Source organism: Pinus tabuliformis, chromosome 9 (genome assembly GCF_031772625.1).
Source record: "Pinus tabuliformis cultivar Carrire ecotype Pingquan chromosome 9, CPIR1, whole genome shotgun sequence".
In the NCBI taxonomy this organism is placed as follows: domain Eukaryota; kingdom Viridiplantae; phylum Streptophyta; class Pinopsida; order Pinales; family Pinaceae; genus Pinus; species Pinus tabuliformis.
The window spans coordinates 889,591,794-889,618,327 of NC_142307.1; the positions used below are offsets into that span (position 1 = coordinate 889,591,794).

A 26,534-nucleotide genomic window follows, 5' to 3' on the forward strand; every position below is an offset into this window, starting at 1 on the left:
TCTTGCAGGCAGAAGTAGACAGGTGCATAAGACTCACTCCCTCTTCAAAATTATCAATTTCACATTTACAAATTACAATTGTGCCACATCAAGCCCACTTGTCGCTATGCTGGTAAATACTCTCAAATAATATCAAAATATGTTTTATTATATGCCACATAAGCCAATGTCTCGCATTCATATAATTCAAAGGGTTATCTCACATTCCAATGGTAATTCGCAGAATACATTTAAATATACCATAACTAAAATCACATTCAACATTTTCCATCAAATCTAATAAATATCCCATGATACCAAGATTAACCTACTACTCTAGGTACCAACCAAACTACATATAATTCATGGGCTCTCTCACATTCCAATAATAATTCAAAGAATAAATTTAAATATATCATAACTAAAATCGCATTTTCCATCAAATCTTCAAATAATCACATGATACCAAGATTAACAAATACTCTAAGAATCAGGCAGAGTACATCTCTACTAGGGATTGTCTATTGCTAATAAAAAATGCAGGTTTTTGTTCAAGAACACCTTCCATTATGCAATATGAAATTCATCCAAGGATATTTTTTTGTCTTTTTTTTGGTTCAGCAACCTGCATGAAATCCTATCATAATTCTCTGATCTTATCATCAACAACGAGAAACTGAATGCAGACACTACCTGTACACCATGTGCATCTATTTCGACTTCTAAGCTAATTGTTATACTTAAATTAAAAGTTCTAATAATCGATTTTCAGTAATAACATGTTACAATACCTGCAGCAAAACTCCCTTAATTTATTTGTAAGTTTCTTCCTAAACTGTGACATAAAACAACTCAGGATGCTGTAGTGCTGACATAACCGTCTGTCATGACTCTAAGACGATACAAAGAATATATACAGCAATAACCTGCCTATCTTTACATTTTCACAAACCATCCTTTCTACAAAGCATCTAATTTGTTTGTTGTGTGGCCTCAGTAAAAATTGAGTTAGCTCTCTATAGGGTTTGAATCACCAGAAGCAGTCTGAGGATCTTGAATGGGTGTCACTGCTGGTATTTCCTTCTGTCCAATGTCTCCATTTGTTATCTTATCTAATTCACGTGGGCTCACCATTGCCTTTTCAGCTTCTTCAAACTTTGTAGTTGCCCCTGGTGCTGTGCCAACAGGATTAACAGGGTTTACAGATTCTATCGTTAAGGAAGAGATAGAATCTCTGGATGCGTACCATGAATTCCCACACTTCAGGCACTCCAGCTGAGAAACAGAGGTGCAAACAATCTCAAGTTTCAATATTAGCTAATATGCATTCCAATGATGTAAAACTACCCTGCAATTTAACCGTATTGACAATAACGTTACCTGTTAAGAGCAGGAAATTCATGAACACCACCATATATATAACATATTAAGTAGTGAATTCAAAAGTGAGTTCATGATTAGTACACAACATTTTGGTATCAAACCTGATATCGATCCCCATATCCAACATGGATGATGTCTCTCACGCCAACCTTCTTCTCCGTGCATATTGAACATCGGACATCTGCCATCTGTTACATAAAACTAATCAGGATGAGACCAGTCCTGTCAGAAAAACAAAGCCTTCAGCAGAAGTCAACTATAATACCAAAATCTACCTGCATCGTTTGTAACTCCTGAGGTTCTTGAGTAGTTTTTTCCTCTGCTGTTAAACCATCCTGGTTTTTATCAACATGGAAGAAAGAGTAATTTAAGTGGTCACCTTCTAGCAACAACCCAAAACAGTAAGAATATTTTTCCAAATCAAGAATTTAATTATTATGACTTGCAAAAACCTGTATATGTCCTATTTTTAAGCACTTAACCCAAGATTAAAAAGTGGCTGACAGAAACCAACAACTCTAGCTGATGTACAGTTTTGAATGCAAACTGCTAATTTTAATAAAAAATTGCGATATTTCAGAAAAGCAAAAGAAGAAGGTGGACTGTTCAAAACTGTTCTTAGATCAATGGCTGTCCAGCATAAAATACAGCGGGAAAAAATCATTGAGCTCAAACTTTGATTTCTTCTCACAGAAACCATCAGTCACTTTGTATTCTAAAACAACCCTTAACCGACAACAGCAAAACGTAAGAAATAAAAACATGACCTTGAAGAAAATCCAGAAATCGGTGAGCGCATTGAGCACATCTATGTAATTGTCTAAACTGTTAATCGGTATTTGTATGTCCAAAATACAAAATAATGAAATCACAGTGACTTGGGAATGCATTTATAGTACAGTTGTACAAGTCATTATGAATTTGCACTGACAGATGACATCTATTCCCTTAAATATCATGTACAATGTGTGTTCTAATGGTGGTATCTTCTTTTATGAAGTTATGACATCATGTAGATAATGAATATAATGCTTATTTGAGATCTTCCTATTGATATATATAAAGGAAATTGATCTCAGATTGCACAGGAAAATTAATCTTAATAAGCCCTGAATCAGATTAAGTAGACATGTGAAAGTAGAAAAGGAAACCAAGTCAAATTTATATCTAATTAATAGAATAATAATAAATTCAAAAAAAAAACCCACACCAAATACAAATAGAACTGCTCAAACAAGATTCGTGTGCAAGCCAAAATTCCTGACAAGAAAACTGTAGAATATCCAATACAATGTCACTTAATAAAAGTTTCTTAGTTAACCATAAACTTCAGTCTTCTCATCAAGTTATTTATGTCATCAAAACCAAGATATATGGTATAGATTTGAGTCGGTGATACTATAGGTGGGCATGTAAACAGCGAATGCAAACTAGGATAGCTGCTAGAACCTATACGGAAAAATATCATAGCTTGTCACTGCCAATAGTCCTCCATCTCAGAACCAGTGTTATCAAAACCGGACCGGAACCAGCCGGTCCGGCCGTTTTTGGCCCAAAACCGGTCCGAACCAGAATAGGCTGGTTTGGTACCGGACTGGCCGGTTCTATAACAGAACCTGCCAGTTGGGTACCAAACCGGCTGGTTCAGGACTTGTTCCGTGCAGAAAAATTTTGCCTTTTTTTTTTTTTTAAGTTTGGTTGGCCCACTTCTTACTCTCCCCTAGGCTAGCCTAATATTCAAGCCTATGGCCCTCAGCCTTGTAATCAAGCCTATGGCCCTAGTATTGCTATGCAATTCAGGGGCAATGTTAAATTCTTAAAGTAAAATTTTTAACATTCCCATGAAATGACTCAAGATGTTTGAGAGTGGTTCCAACCCCATTGGATTTCATATGGAGAAAGTAGAATTTTAGATTTCACTCAAAATCCAGCAGCCTCGACTGTTTTTCAAGATTTTAGGATTGAAGGGATTGCAACATTTCCACTGAATTTTGTCAGGTACGAGGGTATGGAACTAATATTTAATAATGAGCACCAAGCCCTCTATGTACTTTGATGTTAGTGCCATTGGTTGTCTAACTCTTCTATCATGACTCTACTAAAAATTTACCCATCACTCAAACAAAATCTTGACATGACATGCTACATTCTTTCGATCTTATTTTAATGCCTAAATGGTTATATTGATGGCGAAGACCCCAATATAGGCAATGATTTTGATGATATGTGGTTCCAACCCCATTGGATTTCATATGGAGAAAGTAGAATTTTAGATTTCACTCAAAATCCAGCAGCCTCGACTGTTTTTCAAGATTTTAGGATTGAAGGGATTGCAACATTTCCACTGAATTTTGTCAGGTACGAGGGTATGGAACTAATATTTAATAATGAGCACCAAGCCCTCTATGTACTTTGATGTTAGTGCCATTGGTTGTCTAACTCTTCTATCATGACTCTACTAAAAATTTACCCATCACTCAAACAAAATCTTGACATGACATGCTACATTCTTTCGATCTTATTTTAATGCCTAAATGGTTATATTGATGGCGAAGACCCCAATATAGGCAATGATTTTGATGATATGTAGGCATTCGCTGTAGCATGATTTTTTTGGATGCTGGAGGCCATCTAGAGCCTATTTGTTGATGTATTTTTGGTTCATTGACGGATTGCACTCGATGCTATTTTGGTTATGTGCACCATTACATGCTATGTAAATGAAAACTTTTGCATATTTGTGTATAAATCATTTGGATTCACATGGATCACATGAGTATATATGTTTTTCTTTAAAATATGAATATTTTATGTGTTTTCGGTTAACCGGTTCTTTTTCCAGTTTTTTACCGATTCCGGTCCAGTTCTGATTGGTTCTCGGTCCACAAGATTTTTCGGTTCAATCACAATCACCACCACTACCAATGCTCTCTTCTTCTCTTCTATATTCAATCTATGATCTTCATCTGCTGGTGTGGAGGATGACTCCTCGAGAGGATCATCATCATCAAAAGTGACCAGCTCTAACACTAGTTCATTAAGATCCAAGTTGGCTAGTGCCAACTCAACACTAGTGTCCAAATCCATGCCACCAAGAAACACATCGGACAACTTTGTCTTTCCCTTCAACTACTCCCTCTGCCAAGGTGGAGTTTGCAATGCACGATTCAAATGTATAGTATACATGTAGGTTTAGAAATATCACAAATAGAAAATCAATCAATGTTTTTCTCAAATTTGAGATGTGCACATAATATTATCGACGGAAGTGTTTACATTCTCCCTAGGAAACATGTAGACATCTTTATTACACTTTCGACTTATGATTCAATTGAAAAAGAGGATTATATGTATTATATGTATGTAACAAATGTTTCTATAATAATATGCATATGCCTATAAGATTAATATATTAACTCAATAATGTATATTGTCATTCTATTGCTCCTGGGAATCCTTGAAATTTTCAGCCATCCCCTGCAGCTAGCTTCATAGCACCTTTGTCTATAACACGATGGGATGTACATTTGGCACATGTCCTAGAGCATGTTAGTTCCTGACATGCACGATAGACATGGGCATTGTTGTTGCTCAGATTGTACAGGCATGTGACAACGACTCAGGGCAGGGGCTGCCACTTTGATCCTCCTGACTCCATTCTAGCCATTTCCCAACAACAGGCTAGGGGGTTAGTCCCTATGGAAATGAGATGACGGAAAGCAAGTTGGGAACCAACAAACCCGGGAGACACAATTGAGTGGCCTAGCTACTTGCTGGGAATTTAGCAAGATTAAGGATTCGATTAGAGTTAGAATTGAGACCAGTGCCTTATGGAGTCAAAAGTTCTTGCTTATTATAAATAATAACCAAGTAACCGGATGGACAACCACTACTTATATGATTAACTAACCTATATGAGATGCAAATCCTACGATCTAAGTGTGATGCAATGATCTTAGTTAATTTTAGATTAAATGTCTAATATAGATGGAAAATTTCCCTTAATTGTTTTGAGAAACAGTTTTCAGAGTAGGTTGTGAGATGGAAGCCAATGGGATGCAGGCAGTGGCTTGATTAATGATACCTCCCGCTGTGTTCCAACCACCTAGTGCCTCTGGCGCTGCAGAGATTGTGTCTCTGACCACTGCAAGGTCACTGTGTTAATAACTAAGAAGGGCTGAATCCCTCAAGCTAGATAAGAGAGGGTTGTCCTAAGAGTCTATCAACCAAGCTTATGCTTGGAGGTAAGTTGTTAAATGCAACTACTCTTAGAATGAAATGCAAAATGGATGAGTGAAGTTCTTAGCTTAAGATTGTTTTAAATGTTTAGTAAGCATGTCTTTCTAATTAATCACATTAGTATCATTTGGTCGATGTTTCGAACCAGCTAATGTGGTTCATCCTTAGGACAAATGTGAAAAAATCTATAGATCCTAATGAATAAATAGCAAGGAAGCATCAGAATCCAGAATTAGCCGTTAGAAACTAAACGTTAGGAAATTAGTTATTTAATTAATAAATTAATGTATTTTTAATTTTTAAATTCCAATTAAAAACTAGCTGTTATAAACTAGTCGTTAATTGTTTATATAAATATTTAATTAATTATTTATAATATTAAAATTATTATACATATATTAATTATTATAATATCAAATAAGAACTTATTTATTAATAGTATTAAATTATTATATATGTACTATTGATTATATTAACCAATTTTTATTTATAATATGTCGAATCAAAAACATATAAATAATACAAACTAACCCTATTTCTATTTCATAAATAACTAAATAGATTAATAAAATAGAATAATTTATTAATAATATTAAATTATTTTATATATATATATATATATATATATATATATATATATTATATCATAGTTTTAAAAAACCGCTCAGAAAAACCGGTACCGGTCAAAACGGTTAGCTAGCTGGCCGGTCCGAACCGGCCTAAAAACCCGGTCAGACCCTTCATTTGCCCGTTTTTTGGCCCTAACCGGTGAAAAAACGGCCGGTTTAGGACAAACCGGCCGGTTTAGGACAAAAAGGTTTTAGCACAACACCATAAAGTTGAAAAAACATGTTTTTGACTGTGTTTGAGGTTTTGGGGGGGGGACTAAGGGTGTTTCAACCCTAACAATTGGCAATTAATGGTAATGTTAAATTCTTAAAGTAAAAGTGACATTTCCTTTAATTTTCATTTTCATCCTTTTACTTAAATTTTTAACATTACCATGAAATGACTCAGGATGTTTGAGAGTGTTTCGACCTCATTGGATTTCATATGGAGAAACTAGAATTTTAGATTTCACTCAAAATTCAGCAGACTTAATGGTTTTCAGGATTTCATGGTTTGGGGGTAAACAATAAATGCAATTAGAGTCCAAATGATAAGAAAAACTCCTGATCTAGATCCATTGTGTTGGACGATATTGATCCAACATCAGAATGGGTGGAGGAGACTGAAGAACTTGTTTGAGGCTGATTTTGATATCGACATGGCTTTGGCGGGGGATGAAGCAGATTATGTGGTGGCATCAGAACAGGATCAATAGCGGCATCAAGGAAAGGCAAGGAACCAATGGAAGGCACTAGTCTGCAGGTCGACAAACTCGTGCTTCCATTAGGTCCACTTCTATTGTCATTGGTGGCATTGATACTGAGGTTGCAGATCAGGCTGAGGCATCCTCAGACTCTGAACCAGATGATGTCTATGTAGCTCCTGATGATGATCTTGTGTCTACTACTAGTAGTGGTAATGAACTTGATGATTGATCATGTGTATACTGTAGACTTGTAGTAGGCCAATGGCCTCATAGCTTGCAGCAATGTTTTTGGACTTTATAGGCCATTTAGAGCCTCATTGTTATGTATTTTGCTATTTTGTTGATGATATGTATTGCACTCGGTGCCATTTTGATGTATTCACCTTTACATGGTATATAAATGAGCAAACTTTGCATATTTTGTTCTATTGGCTTGGAATCATGGTTTTACATCTTAAAAATAGTTTTGTTTCATTAAAAATTAATTATTATTTATTGTATTTTTTAAAACCGGTTCGTTTAGACCAAACCAGTCGGTTAGACCGGTTCCGGTCGGTAAACCGGTTCATTAGGTGGACCGGTCGGTCACGGTTCCGGTTTTAAAAACATTGATATATATATATATATATATATATATTATTTATTATAATGACCAGATAAGAAATGATTTATTAATGATATTAAATTATTTATTAATGATATTAAATTATTTATTAATAGTATTAAATAATTATATAAGAATTATTGATTTTAATAACCATTTTTATTTATGAAATGACCAAAGGCAACTCCAAAACGAATTAATAATGCAGACTAACCCTATTTCTATTCCATAATAAGTAAATAATAAAAATATAATATAATATTTACTCATTATTTCAAAAAACAAAAATGACTAGGGGAATAATCAAGATAAAAGGGCTGGAATCCAACTCTCTTAATTTCCACCCATTATCCCTATTGAGATTGATAGCATGTTTCTCAATCTCAATAGCATATCTTTGCTTCCTATGGTGGAAATGATCAACCCTGGCAATGACCTTCGCATCCTCAACGCAAACATGGTGCTTATATTTCTCTGCATGTTTTGCAAGCGCTGATGAGTGAGATCGGTTGTGCCTGATGTCTGCAGCATGCTCTTGGATTCTCTATTTAATAGAGCGGTCGGTCTCCCCAATGTAGGGAACCCCATAGGAACATGGGATTGAGTAGACTCCTTTCATGTCCTTGGGGTCAATAGGGTCTTTAATGGATCTAAGAGAATTTCTAATGGTATTAAGGGGCTTGAAAGAAGAGGAGACATTATTCTTCTTCAGAATATGGGCAATCCTGTCAGTGGTCCCCTAGATAAACGAGAGCTACACCTTAGAGATTGGGCCATCACTCGGAGGCTTAACCCTTAACTCTTTATCGGCTCTTTGGAAAGCCTTATGTTTAAGTACTTAAGTAATGATTATTTTTTATGACAATAGTACTTAACTATAAATGAAAAGACAATCTTAACCAAGCAAAAATGTGTCATACACTTAAGTGTGACATAGATACCACAGATCATCACAAAGTTCTAATGACTATAGGATGTACACAAATCCCGTAATAACTTAACTCACACTTTGTCAAGATATCAATTGCAAGATTATTAAAGACAATGCCACAATTGAAACAATTAGAGATCTTCAAAGATATTCCAACCAAGTAAATGTTAATGATGGTGCCAATATCAAATCCACAAGATGCCAATAATGAAAGATGCTTAAGAGTAAAACTTATGATGTCAAAAGTAGATTAAACAAGATCTAGATGGGTGAGCGTCTTAGGTGAAAACTTTGATAATTTTTAGATATTAATACAAAACAAGCGAATGTTAGATTTCCAATAACCAAAATTAGCAATAATATTTCGGAGATTTCAACACTTATTGGTCTTATGACAACAGTAATAAAACCACTTTTGATTCGAGAAACAAGCAGCCTATGATAGCCACATATGATCAATGAGATGCCCAACACTTTTCTAAAGTAAATTGAGTTTTAGGCCACTTTAAGATGCAATATTCAGTGACATATCATATCTGAAATAACTTATTACAGCAGTAAGTAAATCAAAAAATCAGTGAGTTATTGATGCTATAGCAAATGCCAAATCATACCCAAAACTTGGAAAAATTTGCCAAACTGAATAAAAAAAAAATTTAAATAAATAAATAAACTAAAATAAAAAATTTAGACCCTTTTAGGGTATGTTATTCAGAAAAATTCAGATCTGATCTAGCACTTATGCAAAAAAATTCCAGCAAGCCAAAAATTTAGATTTAGGTTAGATCTTTAATGCTCAAATGGCCAAAATTTTATGAAACATATATTTTGCAATTTTTAACTATTTTGACCAATTAGATGTATTTCTAAGGCAGTCATATCACTGTTATGAATCAGAATTTACAGTTGTAATATAACAGTGAGAAGTTAGGATTTAGAGTGCAAACCCTAGGCCAAAAGCCTTGAAAATCACTTTGCCCAAACTTGCCAAAATTTTGTGATGAAGTTGTCAACTGCAAATCAAACTTTTTGAGTCATATTTCTGCAAAACCCACCAAGTATATTTAGTCCCAAAATTCAGAAAATGGACAGCGGTCAAAGAGAGGCAAAGTAGGGCCAACACTAGGTCCAGTAGGGCTAGCGTTGAGGGAAAAAATGGCTAGGAGGCCAAAGAGAGGGAAGAGAATGAAGGAAAAGTCCAAGAGGGGCTAACTCTGGAGGGAGGAGGCCCTTTTGGGGCTAACAGCTAGCGTTTTAGGGCTAAAAGGCCCACGGCTAGCCCTAAAGGTAGTCGTCCAGGGTTTCTGAGGGAGGTCGAGGCCTTCCAAGGCCACGAATAGGCCAAAAATGGCCTTAAATCTTCAACACAGGGGATTGGAGGGGAGGCCGAGAGCTCTAGGTCCTACGGCCTGCCCTAAAGGGGCTAAAACTGATGATGCAGAGGGAGAAAATGATGACACAGGGGCTAAGGAGGAGGACAATGGCCTTGGAGGGGCTAGATCTGGGCTCGGCAAGGCTGAAACTCGAAACCTCAGCTTCAGAAAAATTTAATTTCTTTAGATCTACAATTTGGCTCAATCTCTTCAGTGGCTGACCCTAGCCTAAATCTAGCTCTATTCCAACTTTCTCAACTTTACCTCACCTGCACAAATAGATTTACAAATGCCCTAAACCCCAATATATACAAAAATGTAAAAATCCCAAAACCCCAATTAGCAAAAATTATTTTACAAATCTATTTACAAAAAAATTACAAACGTACTAGGGTTTTGAAATAAATTTTGAAAAAAAATATTTTTTATGGCGTTTTTTCTTTGATAAATCGCTAAAAAAACACTTTAGAAAATTAATGCACACTATAGCCTTAGAGAAATTTAAATCAACCACATAAATATTTGGAATCCAAACAAAGTCGGTTCATGACCACAGTTTGTGAACTTGGAGACTAAAGACTGGGGAACCTGCAAACACTATATATATTTCTCAAGAAATTTGTTAGACAATATGGCGAATCAAATCATCTATGATAAACCCAAAATCTATTAATAGAATGACTTTATCCCCATCTAATGAAAAAAGAAATTTTAGCATTAATCAACACAATATATGAAAGCATGTATCCAACACATACCACAAATCAATGAACACTGAACACCTTGAATTGCACCCCAAAGTCTTTATTATGATTCAAATAGATGTTCCCAGCGGAGCAACAGTGTTACATCAATGCTTCAGTAGCAATTTCTTAGCCAGATCTCAGATGGCTTTGACATACAAATGACTCTCTATATATAGAATCTAGGTAAACCCTCCAAGTGGAAAAATAACAACTATTGGTTTGATCCTCGTCAAAATAATCTTGGCTGTCGAAAAATACTTTATCATCTTTAATTTTAGCCATTGAGTTTTTATTTTTCAAGAATTTTCGAATTTTTCATTTAATTCCATTTTTATTAGCTCAAAATTAACAATTTTGAGCTAATTTCCTCAAAAATTTGACTTTGACTTAACCACCAAGGTCCAAAGGTCCAATTTTTATTGAAATATCCAATATTTTTGGTGGAGGACCTTCAAAAATTAATTCTTTTAATACCCACGAATTTTTCCACTTGGAGAATTTAATTTCTTTAAACTTTTAATTTTGACTCTAGTTAATTAAATTTTTGGCTTAGGATTTTAATTTAATTTCACCAGAAAATTTAATTAATTGACAGTTGAGGGAATTAAACATTTTTTCCACCCTCTAATATTTTAGCCATGGTGTCTAAGTATGAGGGACCATGCACTAAAATATTTTTATATAAGATTTTTACAATTCAACCCTTAAAAGGGAATACCCATTCGGCTTACACCCTCAAATTACATACCTAATATGATCTAGTAGATCAAGTGATTTGTAATAAAATAATTTAACCAATTAGCTTAAATTATTCCCAAATCACTTTTACATAAGACTCGACTAGAACTTTAGGACTCACCTAAGACTTTGACAAGAAATTCCACCCTGGCTTTGGCGTGAGGTTGGAGAGAAAAACTTTGTCGACCTTCCATGTTTAGAAACACAAATGAATCAGTGAGACGAAAAACCTCCTAGGATGAAATTAGCCAAAATAATAGGCTTACCTAGGTTGTTACATACATTCATGGTCTTATTAGCATCATTTACATTAAAAATTTGCAGAATGGATTTACAATAACATAGTGTTGATGGCTGATAATCTCAATCCTTTGAAGAAAAATATGGTGCCCTGCTTCCTCAAAACCTTGACCAAAATAGTGCGACAGGTACCTAAGGAATGTGTACTCTAACTTAGATGACAAGGTAACTCCATTAAGAATCTTTAATTTATGAAAGCAGTATTTTTGCTCATATTCAATGCAACCTTAATCCGATTATATAGCATGGCTTTAGCTCAAGTCAAAACCCACAACCTATATATGCAAAAATATATGACCCACTGCACATTTGTCCAAAAGTCAACCAAGACCAAGTAACATGAGACGACCTTCTAAATTTCCCTCAAACATAAGACCTATGGTGGGTGTCAAATCAGGAAACATAGACGTGTAGGAAAGTAGTGATATTGACTAGAGCAAAAGGTGAAACTGTTGGATTTGAGCCGTTGTGTGAACAAAATAAATAAATTGCATAGATTGTAAAGAGATGCAAGAATCCAATAATGTGGGACAAAAGGATGGAGTTGGATTGTTTCCTTCAAGATAAAGATATTGTTTTAAGGAAAACCCAAAACATTATTGCACGAGAGTTTGATAGAAGTGTTGCATAGTAGTGGATTGGCAGGATAATTTGGGAGAGACAAGACCCAAAGCCTATTAGAGGAAGGATATTGTTGGCCTAGTTTGAGAAAGGGCGTTGGAAAATTTATATCCAAATATAAAATATGTCATGCAGCTAGAGGAGAGAGAGTCAAGATACACGATTGCATACACGATTGCCAATAACAAGGATGCCCTAGGAGGATGTATTGATGGATTTTGTTCTTGAATTAGAAAGAACACATTGAACATTTGACTTGACATTTGTTGTAGTTGACAAGTTTTTCAAGATGGCACATTTCTTCTTTACAAAAAGCCCAATCATGGCAGTCATCACACAGAGTTGTTTTTCAAAGACATCGTGAGAATGCACAGGTTAAAAAAGACATTTACATTAGATAACAATACCGAGTTCCTTGGTCATTTTTGGATGGCATCAAGGAACAAATTGGACAGTGGATAGCAAAACATTTCAGCATATCACCTACAAACAGATGGATAAATTGAGGTCGTTAATCGAATTTTAAGAAACCTTCTAGGATGTGCAACAAGAAACAAGCAAAAACAATGGTATTAGGTTTTGGTGGGCTGAATTTGAATATAACACTTCACATAATGGTAGCATTCAAGGTTATTCTGAAAGTGTTTACACCACGTTTGGGAGTGCTACAAAAGATGTGGGGTGCATGGTGTATGGTTGACCCATTGTATTTCATGATGGACTTGCACATTGGAGGCAGTTTACACTTGGTTGCTAGACCTTGTATAGACGCTTACATGACATTTTCCTTTGAGCATTGGAGATCTATGGAGCTCAGTGATGACTTAACGTAGCTTAGTGACTTTTCCTTTTGATTCATTAGAGATCTAGTCGGCACATGAAGGGAGGTTGCTCGCTTTGAGGATGCCATGCAATCAATTAGGAGCATGTTAGAAATCCACGCACCCTAGTTTGATCTATACTAGGAAACAAAAACACACTAGCAATGCCTAACTTTAAAGTTTAAACAATGTGCACAACATAAATTACAACACCAATCAGAGCAATGATAATACACAATATATATGCCCAAAACTCATTTCTTATTAGTCCATTAAAAGGAAAACATGGATCTTGTACAAGGGATAATGGCCCTTTATATCCTTGTACAAATGCCAAAATACAAGTCTATTCCTTTGACCAAATCCTAGGGCTGAGGCTTTGTCCTAATGGTAGTCCTTTGTCCATTGAAATAAGAAAAATACAAACAAACCCTAGTTGCTTACCTGGCAGCCTTATTCACACCAACAACTATGTTTATCTTGTTGTTGTAGCTCCTCAAACCCTACAACAAACCCTTAGCCAGCTCAGCAACTCCTTTTCTGAACTTTGAGCCCTCGTTGCTAGTTATTCCAACCTTTGTTCAACCTTCTGTCTACCCTTGGGCTCTTGGCACAACACTGTACATCGCTACAAACCTCTCCTTTCTAAATGTGGTTTCCCTGTCACATCAATCTACAACTTCGACCTTCCTATTTTAGTCTCTGTGGCCTTGTTCCTAGGCCACTGGGTAGCCCTTACCAGTAAGTACAGACTTGCGACCTCCTTCCTAGGGTTGCGGCCAATTTTCTTTTGTTACAACTTGCACAGATCATCCCTTCCCACAAGGTCGAACTTCTTCTTTTCCTAGCAAGTACCTCAGTCCAACCATCCATAGTCACGACCTCCTTCATCTGTCCAAAACCACAGAAAAATCAGCCTCTAGTTGTCCTTTGCTATCTCCCTCTTAGGCCTGCGGCTAGGTCACTTTTAGCCCCTCCACAAGAAGACTAATCCTTATGCTCTATGTTGCAGGAAATGCGGGCCAAGACAAATTTTCAGCCTAGAAACGAAAACGAAACCTTGAAACGTGTTTCAGGCAGTGTTCCACGGAGACTCGCCCCCCCCCCCAAGGGGTCTAGTTTCCTCGCTCCCCCGCGCTCCGGGGACTTGGGGACGAGTAGGGGATGTTTCCCCACACTCCCAAAATGGAGGAAACTCAGGGGGACATGCCAGGGAAACGTTTCCCTTCCCTGAGGGGGCGTTTCCGAAAAAGGGGACGTGGGGGGACGTGGGGGGGCATGGGGGGACGAGAGGGGACGAGGGAGGGCGAGAGGGGACGTGGGGGGACGAGGGGGGACGTGGCACACCTTTAATGCATTAAAAACCATTTTAATTAACTAAACGCTAAACTTAATCTTTAATTAAGAGTTAATTAACGTTTAGGGTTTTGGAAAATCATTGTTTCATGTTATAAAAACGACACCCTGAACCATGAACAACACACTCACAGCGTTTGCAAGTTCGCTAAGCGCTCCACTCACAGCGTTGGATTTCACTGTTCGGATTTTAATAAACAGTGCCTGTATCATTATTGATTGAATTAGGAATTGTATACAAAAGGTAAATTACCTAAAAAAAGTCAGTGAATTAATACAATTTGTTGAAAGTGCAAGCTAGGAAAACCAAGACCTTGAATCGGTTCAATATGGGCTCTCCCCGTTCATGGTGATAGTAGGTTTAGGAAAAGAGCCTATTGTCACATGTTCTGAAAAGTGGATCTGACTATTTTGTTTCCAGGAACCAATTAACCACAAGTATGGGTGAAAAATCCGACTTGTAAAAACTTAAAAGACTGCCTCCTTGACTACCATGCGTTGTGTTGATGAGACCTGACTGAAATATAATATTGTTGATATAATAAGACCTGATTAAAATACAGAATGTTAATATTCCACCAGCCACCCAACTACTTTCCTATATGATTTCTCAAAATTCTGCCCTGACATCTAATTTTGATCCCATGAGAACTTAAAGGGTTCAAAATATACATTCGCTCAAAGAAAGAAACCAACAGAATCTGAAAAATGGAAACTAACTAAGCAATCTAACAACATGAAAAGAAGAAAGTAACTTCCACTTACGTGTCTATCATTTTTTGCATGAGATCGCCGATGGAAAAATCTATGGCACAAGGTTATGGTTGTCGCAATGGTTACCTGGGAACTAAATAAACAGTAGACAGTGAGCCTATTACTATATTAGGCCTATGGTCTTTACCTGTGGAAAAAGCATCCAGGTTCCGTTTAGTTCAAGTTCCAAAAATGATTCCTTTTAGACTTTTTCTCTAGGTTAGCAGTATCTAAAACAGAATTGTGAAGGTATATTAGACCTATGGGTTAGTCCTGTGGAAGCATTGCCAAATAGGCTATTCATATATTAATATTATCAGTTGAAAATCTACGGCTTGCCTAACTAATATGTCAAGAACTTAGAAGTCTAGTTTCTCAAAATCATTATACATAATCCACTATAGTTCTAAGTTCGCTCTATGTTTAAGTTTTCTTCTAAGAAGGACAGTTCTCTCTTTGTTTAAGTTTTCTTCTAAGAAGGATTGTGTAAATTTTCAAATTCATTGCTTTCTTGCTCCAGGAATTCATATCAACGATCATGCTTTGCAGCTTTTCAATTCAAACCAAATTGTCATAGTGGACTCAATTAATAAATTATATTCTATATTTATAAATTTTTAAGACCCTGACGCTCCCCCACGTTTCCTAAAAAATGGTAGGGAGCTTTTGCATAGGCCGCTCCCGCACCCCCTCGCTCCCTCGCCCCCTCGTCCCGGAACCTTGGTGGAACATTGGTTTCAGGCCGTATGGGCGAGTTTCATGAGGCTGAAACGCAACCGATATAGCCTGAAACACATTCTAGGCTCGTACAACCATGTTTCCGGCCAAAAAACTAGTTTTTTTTCTTTTTTATTTTTAACATTTTATTTGGCAATTAAAATAATGTGTGGATGTTTCTCGATGTCTCTTCTTCCAGTGCAACATCCACAAGTGAGCATGCTTCTTCTTCTATTTTTTACGAGGATTATGATGATGAGGATGAAGATTGAAGACTATTAGTCTTTATTGTTTACTAGATTGAGCTCATGTTTTATTTCTATATGTGTTCATTGTCCACAATTTGATACTTGATGTAGCATTGTACTTCCAACCTCATATCTAAAGATTGATTTTCGATATATATTTACAATAAACCTCATTTATCAAGGCTCTTTTTGGATATTACTACTTTCATTCTCTGATCATTCATGAGTAAATGTGATTTTAGTACACTTCATCATCATATATAATTGATAGACTTATAGTTTATGCAATGACATTGGACTATGTAATCATAATGTAATAATGTATCATATATGATTTATGATTGCACATAAGATTTCTTAAATGTCCTAACACACACACACACACACATATATCGGATTTCCCTGTTTCCAAAATTTTGGGGGGTCATGTTTTGTACCCATACCCGTTTCCCCATATCGTGCAACTTAGTGTGTGTATATATATATATATATATATATATTGTGTTATCTAGTTTCCAAAATTTTGGGGGTCACGTTTCAGACCCATACCTGTTTCGGAAACTCGTACCCATTTCCCAATATCGTGCAACTTAGCTTATGCTTCTTGTCCTAAACTTCTCCATTCACTACTTTACTTATACTTGTCCTTAGGTCCCTTATGAAGCCCTTTTGCCCTTCAAGAAACCTCCAACACAACCTTAACATTAAATTAGAATTTCCTTGGGTTCAAAGCCCACTCACTTTGGGTGCAAATCCCACACACTCATCCTTGTTGGTGTTTCTCTCTCACAAGCCTAACATCAAGGGCATGTGACAGTACATCCTGATGTTACCCAATTTCAACACTCCCTCTTAGCGAGGGAGGTATTTCCATTCCTTGGAAGTCTCTCTGTTTTACACATAGGAAAACAATCCTCTTCCACGACCGCTCTCCATTCATCTTTCATCATAGAAGCAAAACTTATTGAAGAACAAAACTCTTCTTGGAAGTTTCCTTGCCACAAGAAGCGTCCTACTACTTTTCCTGATAGACCCTTAAGTCAGTGCATGGCTCCCTCTTGTCAAATATGGAAATCTCATTTCTTCTCGTTGACGATACACTCTTTTGGGGTTATTACCTCTCCCTCTGAATTGACCAACTCCTTTTCGAACTAGACTCCCTCTTAGTCTTTGAAACCTTCTTCTTTCCTTGGCCAATAGGCTTTCCCTTTAGCCTATACAGACCATTCTCTCTAACTCCAAATCCAATCTTGGGCTAGAGTGAGATCCACTGGGCTTGCGCATCACTCTTCCAATCTGGAATATAACATCAAACCCCTTTGCCTTTATTGTTGAGGCTGAAAGCACACTGCATCTGAGCTTCGATACCTAAAGTACATCCTGGACTTGTAGTAGTCCACCTAACTAAATCTTGAATGGTACAGTCCTAGTTCTCTAAATACATGCTAACTCTTATCACCAATCTTCACATGTAACTTAGAGTCCCTCTCAGTTAGGCTCTCAAATACTTCTTGAGCTCCTGTCATATGCTTTGAAGCTCCACTATCTAGGAAACAAGCACCCTCACGAATGGTGCTCCCGAAGAAATGAGAGATAAGAGAAAACTCCTCATTGAATCTCCTAAAGTAATCATCCTCGTCCACTGTAGTTGGAACAACCATTTCCATCTCAGGCTTCTTCTCTTTCTTTTGTTTCTTCTTATGCAAATACTTGCTTGCATAATGAACATACTCTTCAAATGCAAAGCATTTCACTTTGCTTAAGTCCTCCTTGATGATAAAATTCTCTTTTCCCTTCTTCAACTTACTAGCGAGGGAAATGTTCTCTACAGTAGTCTTTTGTTGAAGTTCCTTGTCCCAAAGTTACTCTTGGATGAAACCATCCCATAAGTTGTTCCAATCTGGAAGATTCTTGAGTGAAACTACTCCTTTGCTAAATGGCCTCCATTGATCTGAGAAGCCCTTTATTGCAGTTCTCACCAACTTCGATTCTTCTACATTGTCCCCTATATTTACAAGCTCATCATGAACATGCTAAATCCTTATGAGATACAAAGTCACATTCTAACTTCCCATCGTGATGTCCTTGAGCTTCCCTCACAATACCATCTTCTGATGGAGTCAAGGATCACTTGACTCCATCAAGAATGATCAACTTTCCCTTTGCATCAACTAGGTTATACAAAACCAAAGTTGTTGAATTAGTTGGTGCCTTGATTTGGGTGTTGGCATAATCCCATAGATCATTTATCAACAACACTAGCTTGATTCTTTCCTTCCAAGAACTGTAGTTGGACATCCCTTCCAACCGGTTCTCAAACCTCAAGCCAAGAATCATTTTGGCCAATTGTCCAACAGCAAAGCAACTCACCTCCCTCTTAGAGTTGCCACCTATGTACGATTCTGATCCCACTGCTCTTCAAGGTAGCTCTAATACCATGTTTGAAATCCACGAACCCCGGGTCTAGTCTATGCTCTTCGCTGGAAAACATAAACACACTAGCAGTGCCTAACTTTACACAACTTGCACAATGGAAATTACAACAACCATCAAATCAATGATAGTAGTACACAAGATATATCCCAAAAACTTGTTTCCTATCAGTCTATTAATAAGAAAATTCGCAAAGCTCCCGTACCAAGGATAATGGCCCTTTATATCCCTAAACAAATGCCAAAATACAAGCCTAATCCTTTGACCAAATCCTAGGGTTGAGGCTTTGTCCTCTAAGCCCCCTTTGCCCAAACAACAACACAATGGAAGTCCTTTGCCCACTGAAAAATACAAACAAACCCTAGTTGCTTACTTGGCATCCTTATTCACACCAACAACTGTGCTTACCTTGCGGTTATATCTCCTCAAACCCTTCGCTAGCTCAGCATCTACTCGGTCAGCTCAAAACCTCGTTTTTTAACCTTTTAGCCCTTGTTGCCATTTGTTCCAATCTTTGTTCAACCTCCTATTTGCCCTCAACCTCTTGGCACAACACTGTATAAGGCTACATTCCTCTCCTTTGTGAATGTGGTTTCCCTGTCACATCAATCAACAACCTCAACCCTCTTGTTTAGCCTATGCATCCATGTTCTTAGGCTTGTGGTTAGCCCTAACCAACATTTATAGGCATGCAACCTCCTTCCTAGGTCTACGATCCCTTTTATTTTGTTGCAGCCTACACAGACCAACCCTTCCCACAGGGTCGAACTTCTTCTATGCCCATCAAGTACCTCGGTCCAACCTTCCTTAGTTGCAACCTCTTTCAGCCTTGCAAAACCACATGAAACTCGACCTCTAGCCATCCTTTGTTGTCTCCCTCTTAGGCCTGCGGCTAGGTCACTTTTAGCTACTCCATAAGAAGACTAATCCTTATGCTTCTTGCCTTAAGTCTCTCCATTGGCTACTTTACTTATACTTGTCCTTAGGTACCTTAGGAAGCCCCTTTGCCCTTCAAGAAACCTCCAACACAACCTTAGCATTAAACTAGAATTTCCTTGGGTTCAAAGCCCACTCACTTTAGGTCCAATAGCCCAAACTGTTGAAAAATGTGTAATTAGGTTTGATCTTCATAAATATGAAATGTACTTTTCATTTTTGTATATTGTAGAATGAAAGAAAAAATATTATTATTATTTTGGAGCATGGGTTTCATTGCTCAAGGTCTTTTATTATGGAGGTCAAGCACCCATTGAGTTCTAGGGTTTGTCCTAGGTCAATAAGTCAAAAGAATCATTGTCATATGTTGAAGACCCCATCGAGCACATTGTAACTTGTAAAAAAAATTATTTTTGTATTTAAAAGTGTTAAAATACCCTCCAAGACCAAGTCAACCTGCCAGCTAATAAGTCTGCCTATTTTGAGGAACTTTGTCCACCTTGAAAGCCTATATATAGGATGGAACTCGACCGCCTAGAGACACAAATTGATTCTCTCATCAAGCAAGCAAAGAAAAAGAAGAAAGAGGCTAGTGAAGGAAGAAGACGAACGAAGATAAAGTGTTTGGGCTATTTTCTCTCTCTCTTCACACGTGTGAAGAAAGGAAGCTAGTGTTTCTGCTGCTGGATTAGCGTTTTGTTGTTGCAGGATCGAAATTGGGAAAGGCGCAGAAAGAAGGTTGAAGGAAGCTCATTAGGTCATCCTCAAGCCCTAGAAGGAGAAAGTCAAGTCTAGTTTTGAAGAAGTCTTGGAAGCCCTAAATAAGCTTACACGTGTGGAAACAACTGCAGCTGGGAGGGCCAAATATTTCAGAGCTGCAATAGAGGCCGAAATTCTATTGTTGGGGGTCAAAGTTGTCCTACTAGAAGAGATTTGACTAGGTTTGACTTGGACAAAAGGAAGCACATCATCAAGGAGGTTGGACTTGGTCTTGGAAGGGTATTGGTCTTGATCTAGAGGTCTTGGAATTCGTGAATTGAAAAATCTATAAGAAGAGAAGAGATTTGTGGGTTTTCCTCTCAAGTGGAGAGGTTTTGGCCCTGGCTTGCAACCTATACCCTGTGTTCTTGTGTACTGTTGATCTTCTTTTTTTGGTAATTGTTTGATGATAAGAACAAAAAAATAATAAGAGAATAAGCTAATAAGTAAGAAAAAGTAAAAAGACATCACAAACAGTTATCAAGTATAAGAGAAATCATTCTAACTATTGCCCTATATATTTCTCAACATGGTACCAGAGCTAAGGTTGACTAAGGGCATGATGAAGATCTCTAACACATTGAAGAAGTCCCTAAAGAAGTGTACTATGGTAGCAAGTCATCTCAAGAAGGGCATCAAAGAATTATGGGACCTCTTATTATCTCTCAAGAATGATATGACCAAGACATCTACAAAGGACGAAGGATTATTCTTAGCACTTATTGGCGCATTTGAAGATGAGAATATTTGGATAATCAAAAGTGGAGCATCAAAACATATGGCTGGTGAGCACAAGCAACTAAAGACCTTGTCAAGAGGAAAATCATCTTACTATGTTGAGCTTGGTGAAAATAAGAACTATCCTGCAAAAGGAATTGGATCAACCTCGCTAGAGCTAGAGAATGGAGAAAATATTCATCTCAACAAAATATTATTTGTTCCACGTTTGCACAAGAATCTAATTTCCATTTCATGTCTAGAAGATAAGGGAGATAGAATTGCATTTATAGGTGGAAAGATTGTAGTATGTGATAAAAACTCTAGCATCGAATATGCAAAGATGATTGGGATTCGTGAAGGAAGACTCTACAGATTGCTGATTCCTCTCTCTTAAGCTTTGGTTCACACTGAAGTTAGCCCATGTGAACTTTGGCATAGAAGGTTTGGGTCACCTTCACTACAAAATATTACCAACTCTAAATTCAATGGTAAATGGCATCCCCGAACTCAAAGAGGATCATGAAGGTGTATGCAAAGGATGTGCATTGGGTAAAATTACCAAGAGACCACTTGGAAATAGTGCTTCAAGGTCAAAAGAAATTTTGGATCTCATTCACTTTGATGTTTGTGGTCCCATGTCTCCAAATTCTCTTGGAGGTCATCTATATTATATGACATTCATTGATGACCATTCAAGGAAAACTTGGGTTTATTTGATGAAATTCAAGGATAAAGTATTCATCAAATTTCAAGAATTCAAAGCTGAAGTGGAGAGCCTTACATAAAGAAGAATAAAGATATTAAGGTCCAATAATGGAGGAGAATATACTTCAAAAGAAATCATACCTTTCTATAAGGATTCTGGGATTAAGAGGGAGTTGATAGTCCCATACAGTGTTACTTGGGAGCGGGAACGAAAACGGGTGCGGGAGCGACATTTTCAGAGGCTCCCAGTTTGGGAGAGAATCCCAGAGCGTTTTTTATATAATATATATATTTTTTCATATTTTTATATTTTGATACATATATGTGAACAAAAACATGTAGAATGATGAATTAGATATAAAAAACATAAAAAAACATAGATTGAACCATATAACAACAATCATCTAGAAGTTATAATCTTCATCAACCATGTCCACAAGTTAGTAACATAGTAACATACAACATATTGAGTCATGATTCATCAATCTTAAAGTTTCAAGCTTTCAAAATGCAATATATAACATTTATCATCATTGATCACCAAAGTTGTACTTGTAAGCTAAGTGTAACCATTACAACAAATAATATCTAACATGAAATGGAATGTTAAAAAATGAAATGAAACAATTTTCAACTTTCATGAAGAATCATATTCATAATTCATTACCACTGAGTTATAATTGCCCACTTCAAACTTAAATTGTCATATATTGTTTAAAAAAATATCATAACAAATATGAAAGAGTCAATAGTTATAAAAACTACTAGAAACTACAAAAGACAAGTAAATCTATTATCTATTGCTTATGCTTGGGCCTCTTGCCACAACGAGAAATATCTAATTTTTTAGTCTTGTTGGAAAATCAGGATCTTTATCATTAATATCACCCTCTAAGCATTAATATCCAGAGGTATCTTTGTCATTACCTCTGTATCTGTATAGGGATCTTTGTCATTAATATCACCCTCTAAGCATTAACATAAGATAGAAAAAGCATAGCATGTCAAGTCAAGATTTTGTTTGAGTGATGCGTACATTTTTAGGAGGGTCATGATAGAGGAGTTCGACAACCAATGTCACTAACATCAAGGTACATAGAGGGATTGGTGCTCTTGATTAAATACGAGTTCCATACCCTAATACATGACAAAATTCAATGGAAACAATGCAATCCTGAAATCTTGAAAAACTGATAAGTCTGCTGGATTTTGAATGAAATCTAAAATTCTACTTTTTGCATATGAAATCCAATGAGGTTGGAACCACTCTCAAACATCCTGAGTCATTTCATGGTAATGTTAAAAATTTAAGCAAAAGGATGAAAATGAAGATTAAAAAGAATGTCACTTTTACTTTAAGAATTTAACATTACCATGAATCGCATATCAATACTAGGGCCATAGACTTGATCATTAAGCTGCCCCACTAAAAACTTATTTGTTTCTTTGAAAAACAATTGCATTTGGAACATCATTGCAAAAAAAATTTGCAAAAAAGGCAAAACACTCCCGAAAACGCTCCCAAAAAGGCAGGGAGCGATTTTTTTTTAGGGAGTGCGCTCCCGACCCGCTCCCGAATCGCTCCCGCCCGGAGCATGGATTGGGATCGGGATCAAGGGGGGGGGGAGGCGCTCCCCCGCAACTATGACTCCCATACAATCCCGAACAAAATGGAGCTACAAAACGAAAGAATCGATCTATTGAAGAACGTGTAAAATCCATGTTACATGATCAAGATTTGCCAAAAATTTTGTGGGTAGACACAACAGAGACTATTGTAAATATTTAAAATTGAAGTCCTCACATGTCACTACACAACATGACTCCTAAAGAAGCGTTCACTAGAAAGAAACCAAGCGTGGACCATCTTTGAATTTTTGGTTGTCCTGTCTATATTCATATACCGAATAGAAGTTAGTCAAGATGTGATATTTAATGAAAGTATTGCATTTAAAAAGTTAAAAGATCCCTTGATGGACTTTGATGATGAACTTCCTATATTTGAAGAGGAAGGTACGAGGGAAGACAAAGAATCAAATCATGAAGATGAAGGTCCCAATGAACCCGTGCAACCTGTGCTCATTCCCAAAACTAGAAAGAGACCTAACTGGTTGAAATCTACTCTTTTAGATGCAGAGGGACATCGAGCAACCAAAGGCACAATCAGGGAAAGCAAGAAGCCCAAAAGATATTCTGGGTATGTAGTATATATGACAGAGCTAATAGAAGCAGAGCCATCCACCTTTGAAGAAGTTGTCAAACACCCAGAATGGAAGGATGCTATGAATGAAGAATATCAATCAATAATGAAAAATGTAGTTTGGGAGATCATACCAAGGCCTGAAGACAAATTTGTTGTAACTTCCAAATGGCTCTACAAGATTAAACATGCGGCAGATGGAAATATTGATAAATATAAGGCAAGATTTGTGGCTAGGGGCTTCTCTCAACAAGAAGGCATCAATTCTGAAGAGACATTTACTCCCACAACAAGGTATACAACTATACATCCACTGGTCTCTTTGGCAACATCAATAAGATGGAACATTCATCAAATGGATGTCAAGACTGCATTTCTGAATGGCATGATTGATGAAAAAGTCTATATAGCACAACCCTTGGGATTTGAAATCAAAGATAGACAGGCTTATGTTTGCAGGTTGAAGAAGGCATTATATGGCCTTAGGCAAGCATCATGGGATTGTATGCAAGAATGGATGCATACCTACAAAGATTGGGCTTCACAAAGAGTTATGTTGATCTGAATCTCTATATCAAGGTTGTGAAAGATGAGCATGTAATCATTTTTTTGTATGTAATTGATCTCCTCATGACAGGTGTGGAAGGTGGAATCCAAGAGTGCCAGAACCAACTAGCAGTAGAATTCGACATGAAGGATCTAGGGTTGATGCACTATTATTTGGGACTGGAAGTTTGGCAGGGGCCTAATGAGATTTATCTAGGTCAAGGAAAGTATGTGATCGAGATGCTGAAGAGGTTTGACATGATGGATTGCAAACCTATGACAACCCCCATCACCACAAACTTGAAGAGGTTAAGAAGTTCCGAATTTAGCCCAGTGGATTTGACCAAGTGTAGACAATTGATTGGCTCGTTGATGTACTTGGTGAATACTCGACCAAACATATGTTTTATAGTAAATGTTCTTAGTCAGTTCCAGGTTGAGCCGAAGCATGATAATTGGATAATGACCAAACATATACTGAGATATCTGCAACGAAAAATTCATTATTGTTTGAAGTATGATACGAGGAATGATGTCCACTTGATCAGATATAAAAATTCTGACTGGGGAGGCAATGAGCAAATGGAAGAAGCACCACTGGAGAATGTTTTAGTTTGGGACCCTCCACGTTGTCATGGATGAGCATAAAGTAAGAATTGGTTGCTTTGAGTAGTGTTGAGGCTTAATATATTGCAGCTTATGAAGTAAGCAGAGAAGTTGTCTAGTTGAGGAAGCTATTGTTCGACTTGTTTGAAGGACAAATGGACCCTATAGTGATACATTGTGATAACACCAACTGTATAAGGTTGTCTAAAGATCCAATGTTTCATGGAAAGACAAAGCATATCAACAACAAGTATCACTACATTCGAAAGTTGGTGCAGGATGATGTATTGTAGCTACAGTTTATCTCCATTGATGAACAAGTAGCTGACATCTTGACAAAATCTCTTCCTAATAAGAAGCTTGTGTACTTGAGAGACAAGCTTAGACTAGTTGATATATCCTCCCTAATTGAGAGGGAGAGATAAACACACATTCTTGTCTTCACTTTGGGAAGAAAGAATGGAGGATTGGATAAGCATCTAGCATCCTATACTCTTTGAGGATGAGGTAGGGCATCCAAGATAAGAGTAGTCGTTGAGGACAAATATTCTTTGAGCACTGGGAATCCAAGATAAGAATAGCCCTGGAAGGACATACCCTGTGAACATTCGAGTGGGGTATGTGGCTTGAGAGACAATGATGATGGTGTCTATAAATCATTGATCTCCCCAACAATGTGCTTTGATCTTGTGTAGAGATAGAGTTGTTAGTCAAGGCCTTGCTACATGACAATGTCGGTTGATATGATGCTAAACAGATGGGTTGCCAATCCGACTCTTGTTATGAGATCTCTTCAAATTGAGAATGTCCACGGACCATTTATGAATAGCTCCCTAGTTAAAAGGGAGCATTGAAAAATGTGTAATTAGGTTCGTTCTTCATAAATATGAAATGTACTTTTGATTCTTGTACATTGTAAAATCAAAGAAAAATTATTATTATTATTATTATTTTGGAGCATGGGTTTCATGCTCAAGGTCTTTTATTTTAGAGTTCAACCACCCATTGAGTGCTTCTAGGTTTGCCCTAGATCAAGAAGTCAAACGAGTCATTGTCATATGTTGAAGACCCCATTAGGCACATTGTAACTTGTAAAAAGTATTATTTTTGTATTTAAAATTGTTAAAATACCCTCCAAGACCAAGTCAGCCTATTTTGAGGAACTTTGTCCACCTTGAAAGCCTATATATAGGAAGGAACTCGACCTCCTAGAGACACAAATTGATTCTCTCATCAAGCAAGCAAAGAAGAAGAAAGAGGCTAGCGAAGGAAGAAGAAGGATGAAGATCAAGTGTTTGGGCTATTTTCTATCTCTTCACACGTGCGAAGAAAGGAAGCTAGGGTTTTTGTTGCTGGATTAGGGTTTTGTTGCTGCAGGATCGAACTTGGAAAAGGCACAGAAAGAAGGTTGAAGGAAGGCTCATTAGGTCATCTTCAAGCCCTAGAATAAGGAGAAAGTCAAGCGAAGGTCTAAAGAAGTCTTGGAAGCCCTAAATAAGCTCACA

At 37.0% G+C, this 26,534-nt stretch overlaps 1 protein-coding gene across 1 annotated transcript in view; it reads right to left on the reverse strand.

Moving 5' to 3' along the window:
- Positions 1 to 692: 692 nt before the first annotated feature.
- LOC149151624 (protein REPRESSOR OF VERNALIZATION 1-like) overlaps positions 693 to 26,534 on the reverse strand; it is a 337,711-nt gene continuing 311,869 nt past the window's right edge. Inside the window, exons 6-8 of the mRNA XM_089438337.1 lie at positions 1,638 to 1,697; positions 1,464 to 1,550; positions 693 to 1,254 (exon numbers count right to left, since the gene is read on the reverse strand). Coding sequence (XP_089294463.1) covers positions 988 to 1,254; positions 1,464 to 1,550; positions 1,638 to 1,697 — 414 coding nt within the window. The 3' untranslated portion in view covers positions 693 to 987. The remainder of the gene's footprint in view (positions 1,255 to 1,463; positions 1,551 to 1,637; positions 1,698 to 26,534) is intronic.